The sequence below is a fragment of the Hipposideros armiger genome, unplaced genomic scaffold (assembly GCF_001890085.2).
Source record: "Hipposideros armiger isolate ML-2016 unplaced genomic scaffold, ASM189008v1 scaffold_508, whole genome shotgun sequence".
Classification (NCBI taxonomy): Eukaryota; Metazoa; Chordata; class Mammalia; order Chiroptera; family Hipposideridae; genus Hipposideros; species Hipposideros armiger.
In genome coordinates, this window is record NW_017731858.1 from 1259029 (window position 1) to 1272385 (window position 13357).

The window sequence follows — 13357 nt, forward strand, 5'->3', positions numbered from 1 at the left end:
AAAGTGAACTTTTTTTCTTGTTCAACTATATATGTGTATTGTGTTTATATATACATACATGTGACTTGCCTATTCATGTCTTTGTCCATTTTTTTAAAAAAACATAGGTGTTTGTCTTTCTCTTCTGGATTTCTGAAAGCATTTTATATATTAAGGAAAATAAGAGTTTTTATTTTAAGTGAGATATCCAGGGGGAAAAAATCCAAAAAGTACTTAGCAATATGGGATTGTAGGCTCAAGGAGACTTCAGGACTGGGATATAAATTTAGGAGTGAGAGGCATGAAACTGGATGTGTTCTCCAAAAGATAGTACAGAGAGAAAAGAGCTAAAGACTGAATATAGGAAATGAACACAAGTAAGGAATGGGAACGTGAAGAAGATTCTTCTAAGGAGAGGAAACGATCAGAAAAGGAAGAGATGACCCAATAATTTTCTATCACCAGAGGCCAAGGCTGAAGTCAGGAAAAAATACAGAGAAATAACTATTGATCTGGATTTGGTGAAGGTCACTGGTGACATTTAGAATCTTTATTTCTTCTGTATCTTTTTACCTAGTGTCCAATACGTTCATCTAAATTAAATAGAAGGTTTGGGGACTAGGGGACATGAGATCTGTTTAATGTGTTTTTCTCGCTAACCAAGATTTAAGCAGCAAACTTTTTGTCTCAATGCTTGTTGTAGTTGACAAAGCTTCAAAAATGTAGTAGGAGTATTTGTATATATGGTTCCTGTTTTTAAAAATCCTGTCTAGCGAGTACCATTCACTCTTGCTTTGATGTATCTTATAAGATGTCAAAGTCATCATTATGAGCATCAGTCCTCATTGTTCAGAGCTAAATATATAGAGGTAAAAAGGTCATGACACTGGACTGAATGTACACTGGACCCATGATAGCCCCTAGAAGTTGTTCCTCCCACCCTCACTAAACCTCAGATATATCTTTCCTCTTACTCTGTAAGGTGGCCTGATTAATTGCGGTCCTGATTACTTTGATTGCAGTTAATTGAATGTTCTCGGAATTACAACATGCACCAGAGGAGATAGAACTGGAAACTTGGCTCAGTACATCTGACACTAAAACCTCAAGTTGTCATTTTGCAGGTAGCAGGTGGTACCATGTTCAAGGTTTGAACTGAGATGCTAGAAAGGCAGCAGTCACCAAAATGTTAAATGGCCCATGTCCTGTAACCCCACAATCTCCCCTCAGAATCTATTCTACAAAGATCCATGTACTACAAGGAAATTAATTACAACATTGTTTATAACACTGAAAAACTAGAAAAAATGTAAATGTCCAACAATAGGAAATTATTTAACTAAAATATGCTACATGCCTATTCTGCAATATTCTGTAGCCATTAAGAAGTGGTAGGTCTGTACTACTGATGTGAGTATCTCCAAGATATAGTATAAGGTAGATAAAAGAAGTTCTAGAACAATATGCATAGTATGAGCCCATATATGCAAAAAAGCCATATATATATATATATATATATATACACACACACACACACACACACACACACACACATAGAGAGAGAGAGAGAGACACACACACATATACACATTTGTGCATAAATGATGTGAGTGCATATGAAGGGAACTAAAAGACACCCACCAAACCAAGAACTGTGACTACCTCAGGGGAGGGGAATGAAAACAGGGGTTATTCAGGAGGGTAGTCAGTATGCTTCTGTCTTGTTTGAGTCTTTTACAGCATGAATGTATTCACACATTATCTATGTAACTTAAAAACATTTTTATTACAAAAAAAGAGAGTTCTCACTCAGCTTTGCAGCAGGGGCAACTAAGAGGCAGAGTTTCAAAGGAGCTAAAAGGAAGGCAAAATTGAAAGCAAGCTCTTGAGAACTGGGAGAGCCCCACTCCCCTCCCCAATTACATTTCCTGTTTTCTCCTCATCTGCAGTCACCTGTGGTTTTGAAATACGTTATACCACATTTCATATCACAGGCAGAAACAGCGCTCTCTTTCTCTTCCGCCTCCGGCCCTGAGGACACAGCAATTTCATTTTTTAATTGAATAGTCGAAGGTTCATGTTATGAAGAACCAGGTATGGTGGTTCCACCTGTGCATCTTTCTCCTATTCCTGTTATTCTGAAAATAAAGAGTCCCATAAGAACCCAAGTGGGCAACTCCTTCCTGTCCCCCTCGACCCCCTGCCCCTCTTCCGACACCCTGCCCCTCTTCCGACCTTTGTGGTTTAGTAAGCAAGCAGTATTTGAGGCCTCTGGGGACGGAGTGTGCATCTGTGTCAATGGAGATTTTCCTGCCTCCATTAAAACTGGAGTGGCTAAAGTTAGTAGTTGTCATCCTGAAGGATGGGACCAAAGAAAAAGTTCAGAGCTCATTGCTGAGGGGCTTTCCCTAAACTTTCTCCTCTGGCCTTTGCATGTAGAAGCTAGGAAGCACAGAAACACTGAAATAGGATTCTCTCCACATGTCACTTACTGGTGGGCCTGATCTCTCACACCTTTTGTTTCTCCATATCCTTTCCCAGCACTGAAGACCACTCTCTGATAGACCCTGCAAATCTGCAGGACAGTCAAAATCAAGAAATAATTCAATGGTGCTCAATAGAATATTAAGCAGCTGATAAAAATGTTTTCTAAGAATATATAATGACATGGGGAAATGATCACCAAATACTGTTAGGTCAAACAAACAAACAAACAAACAAAACCTGTGTACACAAGATCACCCCAATCATGGAAAAAGTATATATGCATTTTTAAAAGCTTCCAAGAATACACCAAGATGATGACAATGGTCACTTTTGGGTGGAGGGACTGTAAGTGTTGTTGCTTTTCTGTGTTTTCCAAATTTTCTACAATAGGCATATTTCACTTTTATAATCAGAATAAAAAATTTTTTTTTAAAGTTTCTATGATGATACTTTCTTAGGCAAGAAAGTGGCCTCAGATATTATAGCAAAATCTTCAACTACAACCAAAAAGGTGTTTTAAATACAGATACTTAGAAAATTCAGTTGAACATTCAGCTTTCAGACAGTTTTATTATATATAAAACATTTATTTTACCAATAGTATAATAAAACACTATTATTCTCCAAATTATAACATTATTATGATATATACATAACTTATTATAATTTATAAAAGATTCATGTATACCAGAAGTCAAACGACATATCCTGAAATGTAGCAATAATTCTTGAAACAATCAGGTGGGTGATAGCCCTAACTGCTGCCTCCAGTGATGTCAAGGGTGTGGATGCCACTCTATTATCAGCAATAAGAACTGATATGTTCTTATGTTCCCAGAGGTTAAAAACAAACAAAAACCAAACAAACCTCCAATATGCCTCACACATCAAATGTCAGAATGCCCTTCATGCTGATTAAGCCAGGTTAAGAAGAATCTGACAGTAGTAGCAATGCCCTGAACTGGGAGAGAAAAATTGGGGGGCTTTGCAAAGGAGAAATAAAGCCTGCAAAAGCTGGCAATACCCTCTTAGAGGCCCCAGAAATGCCCTTCAGTGGGGAAGCAGCTTAGGGGACCCTGGGGACACACAAAGGAAACCATCATCACCATATAGGGAGAAGGCCCATTTTTGGCAAATCCAATAGATGAAACTCTGGATTTTAATTCATCAGATCAATTCCAGAGTGGCTTTTTCATTCTATAAAAGGATTCACAGCAGAATCCCATTAAAGAGCCAGCTCTCCTAGTGCATTAAAAATTGGACTCAACAGACAAAAATTCAGCTGCCATGTACCTTTGTAGGAATACAAAGGCTAAAAACACCTACACAGACAGACAATATCTGAAGGGTCGTTTCTATTCCACTTACAGAGATCCTGCTGAGCTAAAAGCCCAGACTAGCCTTCTCTCCAACTCTCTCCCCATCCAGCTCAAAGAGTCCAAGCAGGGAAGGGGTGGAGTCACATTCTGCCACCTCATTCAGAAGCAGAAGCAAGCAAGTACCTCAAAGAAATTAGGCTGGAGAACAAGGAAACATAAGATCCATACAATGTTTGAGCTAGAAACGCCCTTAAAAATCAGCTAATCCAACCAGCTCATTTTACAACAGGGAAAAGAGACTCAGAGAGAGGAAGTGACTTGTCCCAAGTCACAGAGTGATTTAGTGGCAGACAGTGGTGCTAGGATCCAGGGCCCTGTCAAGCAGATGGCCACTCTGAAATGGAAAAGCTGCCTCAAGTGGCAGATTGTAGGTCTTTATGCTGCTAAAATTCCAGGACATTGGGTTTGTGGCTTGATGCTAGTCAGAGGGAGAAGGGTTATGGAATTCGTCCTGGAAGCCTATGGGCTCACCAAGGTGGCAATGGCCCACGGAAGGCAACTGAGGCAGTGGATGTCATGAAGGGTTTTTGCTCCTCTTCTGCATTCTCTCTTCCGTTTCCCTGTCTTCTGACTTCAACCTAAGCCTCGACCTGGTCAGCTGCCTAGCTCTGCTCAAGAGCCCCAGGGCTACTTAACCCAACAAGCCAATTCTAGGTAAAACATCTCCACCTCAGGCTGGGACAACCTTCTGCTCCGGGTGGATCAACTTTCCCAGAAAAGCGAGATTCTCTTCAAGCCAGACAATTTCAACAGTTTTCTAGGTGTTTTGGCCATGGTTATCTCCAATCTGTTTTTTGTTTTTTGTTTTTTTTTTTTAGCTGAGCCATCCCGCCACCTGTTGGCAGCTCACGGCTGCTCAGCTCGGGCTGACTCGAACCGCTGTTGCTCAGAGCTCAAACTCTTGAGCGAGCTCTTAACTCTGTTTGTTTTTTTTAAAGTTTACTCACAGGCCTCTGGATGAGTGCCCAACTGTCCTCTGGGGAGCGTGAATTTGCCTCTGCCTCCACCTGGTCTTGTTTAAGGGGGATCTGAGAAAACCATTTCTGCCTCAGTCCCAGTGCTCAGAGCTGGGGGGCCTCTGCTGTGAAAGGAAACCCAATGCTACCTCACACCTCATCAGGGCTGCAAAAGCAGAGTTCTAATCCTGTTACCCAAGGGCATTCATTACGGGTCAGAGAGGGCCATGGCAGGAGAAAGCTGAACCCTGAGTCCTGTCCCTGAGAAGGCCCGCAAATCTTTTCCCCAATCATATTTAAGTGAATGGAGCGGATGACCCAACTCGAGAGCCAGCTGAAAGCACTCTGCATAATTCAGCAGATGGCTGCCTCTAATGAGAAGACACTGAAGGAGAGTGTCTCACCCTCCTGAGCATGTGGCCTCCTTCCTCTGTGCAGGCAGCAGAGAAACCCATGGTTTCAAATCCCAAATCGCGGTAGCAGAAGCTTCCTCCTGCCAAACCTAGGAGAAAGGGTCTGTGTTTCTAATTTATTCTGCCCTCCCCACCCGCCAGTTGTTACTTAAAATAATCCATCATTACATGACTGGTGGCTCCAAGATTTTTATTTAAGGCAATATGGGAGGGCAAGGCGGAAATCTACACATAACCCATAACTGTGCTATCTGGATCTAAACTGCAAATTTTTTTAAACATCAGAGAGTCTTCAATGCACCCATGCACCCAAGTATATTCCCCTCTTACCCCCATGAGTGTGCTGTGAGGGGAGTGCTGTGAAGAAAGGGAGAAGAGAGGAAGTGGCAGGATTTTCATTTCTTAGAAACATCATGAAAAGGCCAGAGTGTTTGTTTTTATATGAATCTGTGTCTTCTGGTAGGTGTTTCATTGTTTCATCCACTGACCAACAATAACGCTTTGGACTAAGTCACTTGGTCTCCCTGTACCCATAAAATGAAGAGAACAATAATACTTGTCTAGGAAACTATTGGGGAAAATGACATCATACAAATGGAAGCATTTTGAGATCATTGAAAGAAACATGTTACACTTATCCATAGTGTTTGTTTTCTTTCTTTTCTCTCTTTCTTGACTGTGGTTTTAATGTACATGCAACTAGAAGCCCTTCTCAGTTGTTCATGCCACAGCTCTGATAATCCAGGAGCCAGGAAAGTCCAGAAATCAGTCCTATTTTCTTCTGGAATACCTTTTCCCAGTGGACTTAGTTTCCTAATTAGTTCTGTTCAGGCTAATACAACTGGTTAGCTCCCTTACAGCACACAAAGGGAGGGGCTGTGCTGGATAACAAAGTCAACAATTAATAGAAAATTTACAGCAGAGACTCCACAAAGTAAATGCTATGCACATGACTGCAGATCAAAATCTTATTATACTACACAAACAAATCGCTCAGTTATAATGCAGTTTTGGAATAAGAACACTGCTAACACACATTTCCGGGATTTGGTATAGGAAAAGGAAATGGGACTTATTCCTTCCTGCCTCTCATCTGGAAGCTCTGAGAGGGCAGAGTCTTAATGGCCTCAGCCACCACTAGATCCCCAGCACCTGGCACAGAGCCTGGCAGAGTCGCTGCCCAATAAAGTTTCTCCCACATGTTGAAGAAATGAATGAAAATAAAAGTGCGTGAATTAACAAAGGAAATGTTCCCAGTCCAGTAGCAGAAGTGAGACCTCACCCATATTCCCACCTACCCTTTTCCTAGATGAAGCTCTCAGGAAGCCTTTCCTGTCACCCACCACACCCATTCACTGCTGGATTAGGTCCCCTTTAAATAAATTCTCATAGCAGGCAATAGCTTTCCTGTGCAGTATTTACCACAAGATAATTGTATAGTTATTGGCTGTCTGCCTCCACTACCAGATCGTAGACTCCCTGAGGGAAGGGGCCATGTGCAGCTAGGGGGGTGCCTTGTAATTTCCCCCCAACTTTTTATTTTGAAAAGTCTCAAACACACAGGAAAGTTGGAAAACAGTACAATGATCATCCATATACCCTTCACTTAGATTCAAGAAGCTTTGATATTTGGGGCCATGTAAAGTTTCTTCAATGCTGTATCACCAATAGAGGTATAGGTGAATACTGGGGTTTTGCTCTCCCTGTTTAGGGTACAATATTACTTTTGGTGTGAGGTGGTGGAGATGGCTGGGGCAGGAAACTTTAAGGGTCATCTAGGTGAAGTGCCATTTGATAGTGAGCCCAGAGTGCAGCCACCTGTAGGCAGATGCTCTGGGACAGTGGCCCCAGGCCAACCCCAGATAGGGCAAAGTTATCTCCTGAAAACTCTTTCGTTAGGGAGAAAGACCATTACCCTACTAGAAGAAAGCATCATTGCCCACATCGTGGGATTGTTTGAAGCCAGAATCAAGGAGCTATTCTTTCTATGAGCCAGTACTTACAGTCTGTACCCCAAAATGCAACAATAAAATAAACAGCTTAATGCAAGAGCTAGGAAATGCAGCCTCTGGGGCCTGCACTGTGCCTGGCTAGGTTACCTTGGACAAGTCATGTAACCTTTGAGAATATGTATATATTAATAGCAGCCAAGCCACCTCACAGGCAGGGGTTGGGGGTGGGGACATTCCAAAAATTTGCTATAGTTCTCTAATTATTGTGTACGCAATTTGTCTCTCTAAATAGACTGTGAGCTTAAAAGCCAGAAGCTATGCCTACTACTTTTTTTTTATATAATTGACCAGGGCTAGCCATGGTGCTGAACACTTAGCAGTCAATCAAATAAACACTTGTGGTCACAATGGAAAAATTGTTTTGTCATACAGAATCTTCGTGGTGTTCATTCAAATGGGATGAGATTGTATATGTACGCAAGAGGTAAACTTCCAAGTTACATGCATACCCAACAACTCTAAGGCCTGTTTTAATCACAAACAATGTTGCCTTACCAGCCAGAGTGACCCTCCACTGACTCTGGAAAGGACACGCCGCCCCCCCCCCGCCCCCTCACACACACACAACACATACCAGAGGACTACTTGCATGGCACCATGTCTCAGAGCTCACTAAAAAGAACTCTTAAGCCAGGCACACTTAGGTTTATTCTTCAGCCTTCTCTTCCCAACCCCTGGGTACATGTTTCCTGGAAGAAACAAGCTGCAACTAGACATCCAAGTTCTCCTGAGTTAATTCCATTTTCCCCTGGGGAATTACAACTTCTGGCAGACACAAAGGAGAGCAGAGACAAATGACACATTAAACAAGAGTTTCACTGGCTGGGAGAGGGGGGCATGGAGAGTGACGTCAGTTTTCCCAGAAACCCATTTATCATGATAACAAGGTCTCAAGTACTCAGGGTGCTCTTTGAGCTTCAGAATCTGGCATACAGTTATGTTCTTCATCAAACAGTATGGCATGGCTGGCCAGAGCAAACTGGAACTATGCAAAGCAAACCAAGTGGTCCTAAACCACCCCCACCTCCATCTGCACAACAAAGAGGATCTCTGGGTTGCCTGAGTTGTGCCTGAGGTGAAACACAACCTTCTAGAATGTTCCGCCTTTACAACATCTGCCTTGCAATCCTATGCCAGGCAAGGGGACTAGTGAGAGAGTATGGACAGGTCAATGCAAATTAATTAGCTGACAAGAAAAATCATTTGCATCCTTTTTGGTCACTAAGGACAGGGTAAGTGTAATCCACCAGACTAATTCCTCCACTTAAGCCATGATCTCTAAAATGCAGGTAACCAGGAACAGAAAAGCACTCTGGGAACCCTCAAAACACTAAAGTAATAAATATTACAGTGCCAATTTTGGGGAGAAGAGAATTCTCTCAAATTCCATTATCCAAGTGTATTGTCTCTTGTCTGGGTCCTTCCACATGGTGACTACATAAAGAACTCCATGCTGAGGTCTGCAGGGTGTGGGGGAGGATCCAAAGAAATCACCTTGCTCTTTCAAACAGGGACAAGAGGGTAGAAAAAATTCATACATATCCTGTAGAGAAAATACCCGGATTCCAGATTCACATTTTGAAAACAAATCAATTTCAATTACACCAAACACCTCGAAGCTATTTTTTTTCCACTGGAATTACATTGCATGGACTGTTTCCCTTAACAAGTAAACCACAAGGCTTTAAAACATTTTTTGTGTGTGTTTCAGAGATTTTTATCAAGTCGTATTTAGCATCTTGAGATTTGACCTACCCCTACTTCACTCTCCTTCCTGGCCTCAGGGTGCTAGTAATTGTGGGCTTCTGAAAATCCCAGAAACCCATGGATGAACAGAAAGGCTAGGTTGTTCCCCCAAATGCAATCATCCCCTCCCTTTGCAACCAAACTTTTGGTCTACAAAAACAAGCATGGAGTCTCAGGTCACTTCAATTTGATTTCTCTGCACATCTCAGGCTGGAAAACTTCAGTTCTTTAAATGAAGATCCCCCCCCCCAGTGTCGGTTGCCAACAAAAAGAGATACAGTACTGTTTTTGCAAACCTCAGTTATTTTCATGAGTCCCCATAGAAAGAAGCCAGCTCCACAGGTTTTGGCACACAAGCCCAGTTACACCCAAACACGCACCACGACAGACCCCCGGGGACCCGCACAACCCGGATCAGGCACTCAGAAACCTGCCAAAATACGCAGCCAGCCACCTACAGGCCAGTGTGCTACACCCCACACAGACGGACAAATGGGACTCAGACACGCAGCACAAGCTGAGAGGCGTCTGGACACACGGGCACACACCCTGGAGGTGAGCACACGCAGAGAAACTGGCGGACTCATCTAGGGTCACAGAGCAGCCGGGCGCCGCTTGCGGGGGAGGCACGAGTGCGCGCGCGTGCACTCAGGCGCACACAATGCTACACACTCACAGACGCAGTCACACATGTAACGCATATGGAGAGCCCCTCCCCCCGCCAGTCACCTCTCTGCCCCCCTCACCACTCACCGCCTCCAGCCTCCGGCTAACCCCAGCCCTGCGCCCCTCTTCCTAAGAAGGCTCAGTCCCGGCGGGAAGCTGTGTGCAGGGGCGCGGCCTGGCGATGGAGGAAGCCAGGCCATGGTGCCAGGAATCCAGAGGGCTTGGCGGCTTGTGCGGCCATTCATTCGGCAACGCCCCAGCGGCCGGGCAGTGGCTGCAGCGAGGGAAGCGGCAGCGCTTACTGCAGATCTTGGGTAATTTAAGTTCAGGCGCCATCCGGCGGCCTTGGCCAGGCCCCCCACCAGCCCGCCACCGTCACTGTGCTCCAGAACAAGCTGGGGGACTGAGCCGCTGACCCCGGGATCAGAAGTCCCGCCGTGCTTTGGCTCCTGGATGCTGCCCACTGCCTTCCTCGCGGTGGCGTTGGCGGCAGCCAGGTCTCCTCGGCCCTGCCCAGGCCCCCAGGTCCCCAGGCCCGGCTCTGGCACCCAACCCCTGCACTCACCACCTGGCGAGCTATGTCGGTCGCTGCCATCTCTCCTGCGTCGGCCAGGGCTGCCACGGGCGTCGCCGCAACTGTAGCTCCAGCACAGAAAACAGCACAGCTCCTCCGACAAAGAGAAAGTGTTACACTTCGGGCGCGACCAAGTCCGGTGGGGGGAGGTGCAAGGGAGGGGCCCCCTCGCAGCTGGTCCAACCCCACCTCCCCTCTATCGCCCACTCCCTCGGAAGTGGGATCTGGGGAGGGGACGGATTTAACTCGCCGCTTTCCGCTACCAGCCCCCTACCAGTTGTCCTTGCAACCTCTGTCTTTAGCCTTTGCGAAGGGGGAGCGGGGGCTCCCCTCGATGACCATGTCCTGCCTCCCCCAGCCACTGGGCTCCGTGGTACGTCCCGACCTCTGCTGAATTGTCACACCCCCCTGCTCTCGCCTTACATCCCAGACCCCCAAAGGCTGGAAGGGAGCCCCCGCTCCTCCACCTCCTGCGGACAGCTCGGCTGCTGAGCTCTGCAGTCCTCCTTTCCCTCCTCGCCGCCCCCTGGACCCCTTCTTCCTCTCCACCGAGATATCAGGGTGCTGGGATTCCAGTATCCGCCTCTAGCGTCTCGCTGCTCCACCATACCTTCCCCCACACCCCCATGGCCCCGGAGTGCTACTGAGGCGGGGGAAGCGAGAGAGCAGCTGCGGCACCTGCCGCTCCAGGGTGGGTCTTAGAAAGGGAGCGGTGAGGGGAGCCGCACTGCGGCCCTGAAACTGAGCTGTGACATCCCGAGTCTGAGGCCAGCGGTCCAGAGACTAAGCTCCCCTTCGGCTCGGGTTTCCAAGCCTCGGGTGCAGTAGGCTGTAATTTCGTGGCGCCGAGCCACCACTGTTGGGTACTTAATACAGACCTGCCGCACGTTTCCTCTCCTCATCCAGCCCCAGACGCTCAGGTTAGGAGCTGAGGCTCAGACCGCCCACCCCCTCTCGAGCCAGGACCTCGGGGAAGTCAGAGTAGGGGCTTGGGGGTGACGGCCCCCAGCTCTGTCAAGCGGAATAGTGGGAAGTGACCCGGAGCAGCCTCCGGTGGCTCTGTCCCGCCTCCTGATTGCGCCTTAACCTTGGGTGAGCCCGGGACTAGGCAGCCAGCGGTGCACAGAGGGGAGAACCTCCGGAGGCAGTGACTGTGGCTACCCACTTTCCTTTTCCTCCTGGTCAGCTGCCGCCGCGGGTCCTCTTCCTTGCCCTCGACACCTCTCCACTTCTCCAACCTTGACGGCCCCATTCCCCTCCCCCGGGAGTGGCCCCTGGCTTGGTTCCCTGGGACTGGCAAAAGGTGGCAGATTTGGCGCGCCTGAGGCCCGAGCGTGCGGGACACTCCAATCCACTCCTCAAAAGGGCAGGTGCTCTGGTCTCAAAGAGGGACCCAAACCCTGAAGTGGCACACGGGACCGCAGGGGAAGCGGAGGAGGCAGGCCTGTGGGCAAAAGACCAGTCCGCAGGGGATCTGGGATGCGGGCGCGGGAGATGGCCCCACAGTGGCCCAAGGCGGGAATAGTTGACGGGGAGGCAGGAGGAAGGAAAGACGAAAAACCGGAACCAGGGAGAAGGGACCCAACTCAGAGGCCTGAGACCTGGGGAGAAGGAGAGAAGGCAGAAATGCAGTGGCCACATAAAGCGTTTCTGTGGCACTTGATTCCACCTGCTGGGACAGTGCTTCTCATCCCTGTTTCGCGGGGAGTTTCTTATGTGCAGAGTGCACCTGGAGAACAAGGACTCCGCACAATGCATCCCTAAGTGCCTAGCTCGGGGCCTGGCACACAGGAAGCGACAAACTAAGCGTGTCAAGAACTGGAGGACAGAGGATTTGGGTGTGTTTGTCGAGGGAGAGGGGTAACAGAAGAAAGACACAACGAGGCTGTATATGAGGAACTGTTGTAAGTCTGGGCTGGGACCGGATGGGGGCGGGGAGTCAGAAGTGACCTGCAGTTTCCAGGCTGAGTGTCTGGGAGAGAGACAGATCTTTCCTGGCAAAGGCTGGGGCGTGGTGCACGGGGAAGGGCCTGAGGTCACCAGCTCTGATCTGGACATGGGGCTTGGGTGGTGTCGGGAAGAGAAACATGCATTTGGAAGCCAGAGCTGAGAGCTTATACCCGGAGCGGGGGCAGGGCCTGTGGAGCTGGGCGGACGGAGTACAGGGCTCTGGTGAGTCCTGCCTGCCTTCTAGCGCACTACTCTCCTGCCTTAGCGCTCCGCGCTGACCAGCGATTTAGAGTGGAATCCTTGGGGCCACGCCCATGTGCCTTACTCCGCCAGCCTGTCCCTAGGGACGCTCAGAAACTCAAGGAGGCCTCCTCCTCCAAAACGCTGTACCTTTGGGGGCGGAACCAAGAGTGTAATTCAAGTCTCCTACAACGCTTTGGCCCCGCCAAGACCCGCTCCTGCGTCTGCAAGCCCCCCTGGTGCCTGGGCCTCCCAGTTTCCGTGGCGTGTGGGTTGGTGTTGATGTGTGAGTAGGTGTACATTTGTATGTCAGTGTTCGTGTCCACTGTGTGTCTGTGTGTTTCAGTATGTCTCAATGTTTGTGTTATTGGCATGCGTTTACTCCTATGTTTGTATTTGTTGGTGCATGTCTGCCAGTGTGTGTGTTTCAGTGTGTGTCTGTGTCCATGTGTGTATCGGTGTGTATTTTCAGTGTATGTCGGCATGTATGTAAACCTGTGTATGACAATATTGTGTGTTGGTGTGTGTGTCAGTATGTGCATGTCAATGTGTGTGTTGTTATATGTGTCATTGTGTGGTGTCAGTGGAGGTGTCGGTATTGTTTTGTCTGCTCACTCTTGGGCAGTGAAAGAATTCATGAAAACAGGTAGCATATAGAAATACAGAAGATTGGGCCGGCCAAGTGGCACGTTGGTTAAGAGTTGGCTTGGGACGCCAGAGGGCCCCGGTTCGGATCCCACATATGAGGGCCAGTGACACTGCCCTCTACAGCTAAGATGCTGAACAACAGCTCAACCTGGAGCTGGGCTGCCGTGAGTAGCAGGCAACAGGTAGGCTGCAACCCCTGCTGCAGTGGGTTGCCATGGGCTACCGTGTGTAGCCAGCAGCCGCTGTGAGCGGCTGTCCAGAGGCCGGCGACTGATCTGGCCTCGCTGGGGAAGAGCGCAATGATGGT

At 47.7% G+C, this 13357-nt stretch overlaps 1 protein-coding gene across 4 annotated transcripts in view; it reads right to left on the reverse strand.

Moving 5' to 3' along the window:
- The window catches only part of SEPTIN6 (septin 6), a 66957-nt gene extending 56412 nt beyond the window's left edge, over positions 1-10545 (reverse strand). For 3 of the 4 annotated variants that reach the window (XM_019667858.1, XM_019667857.1, XM_019667855.1), the window contains exon 1: positions 10204-10491. In XM_019667858.1, coding sequence (XP_019523403.1) covers positions 10204-10233 — 30 coding nt within the window. In that variant the 5' untranslated portion in view covers positions 10234-10491. Of the gene's footprint in view, positions 1-10203 lie in introns of all 4 variants that reach the window. The other variant, XM_019667856.1, reaches the window with a different exon arrangement.
- Between the last annotated feature and the right edge of the window lie 2812 nt (positions 10546-13357).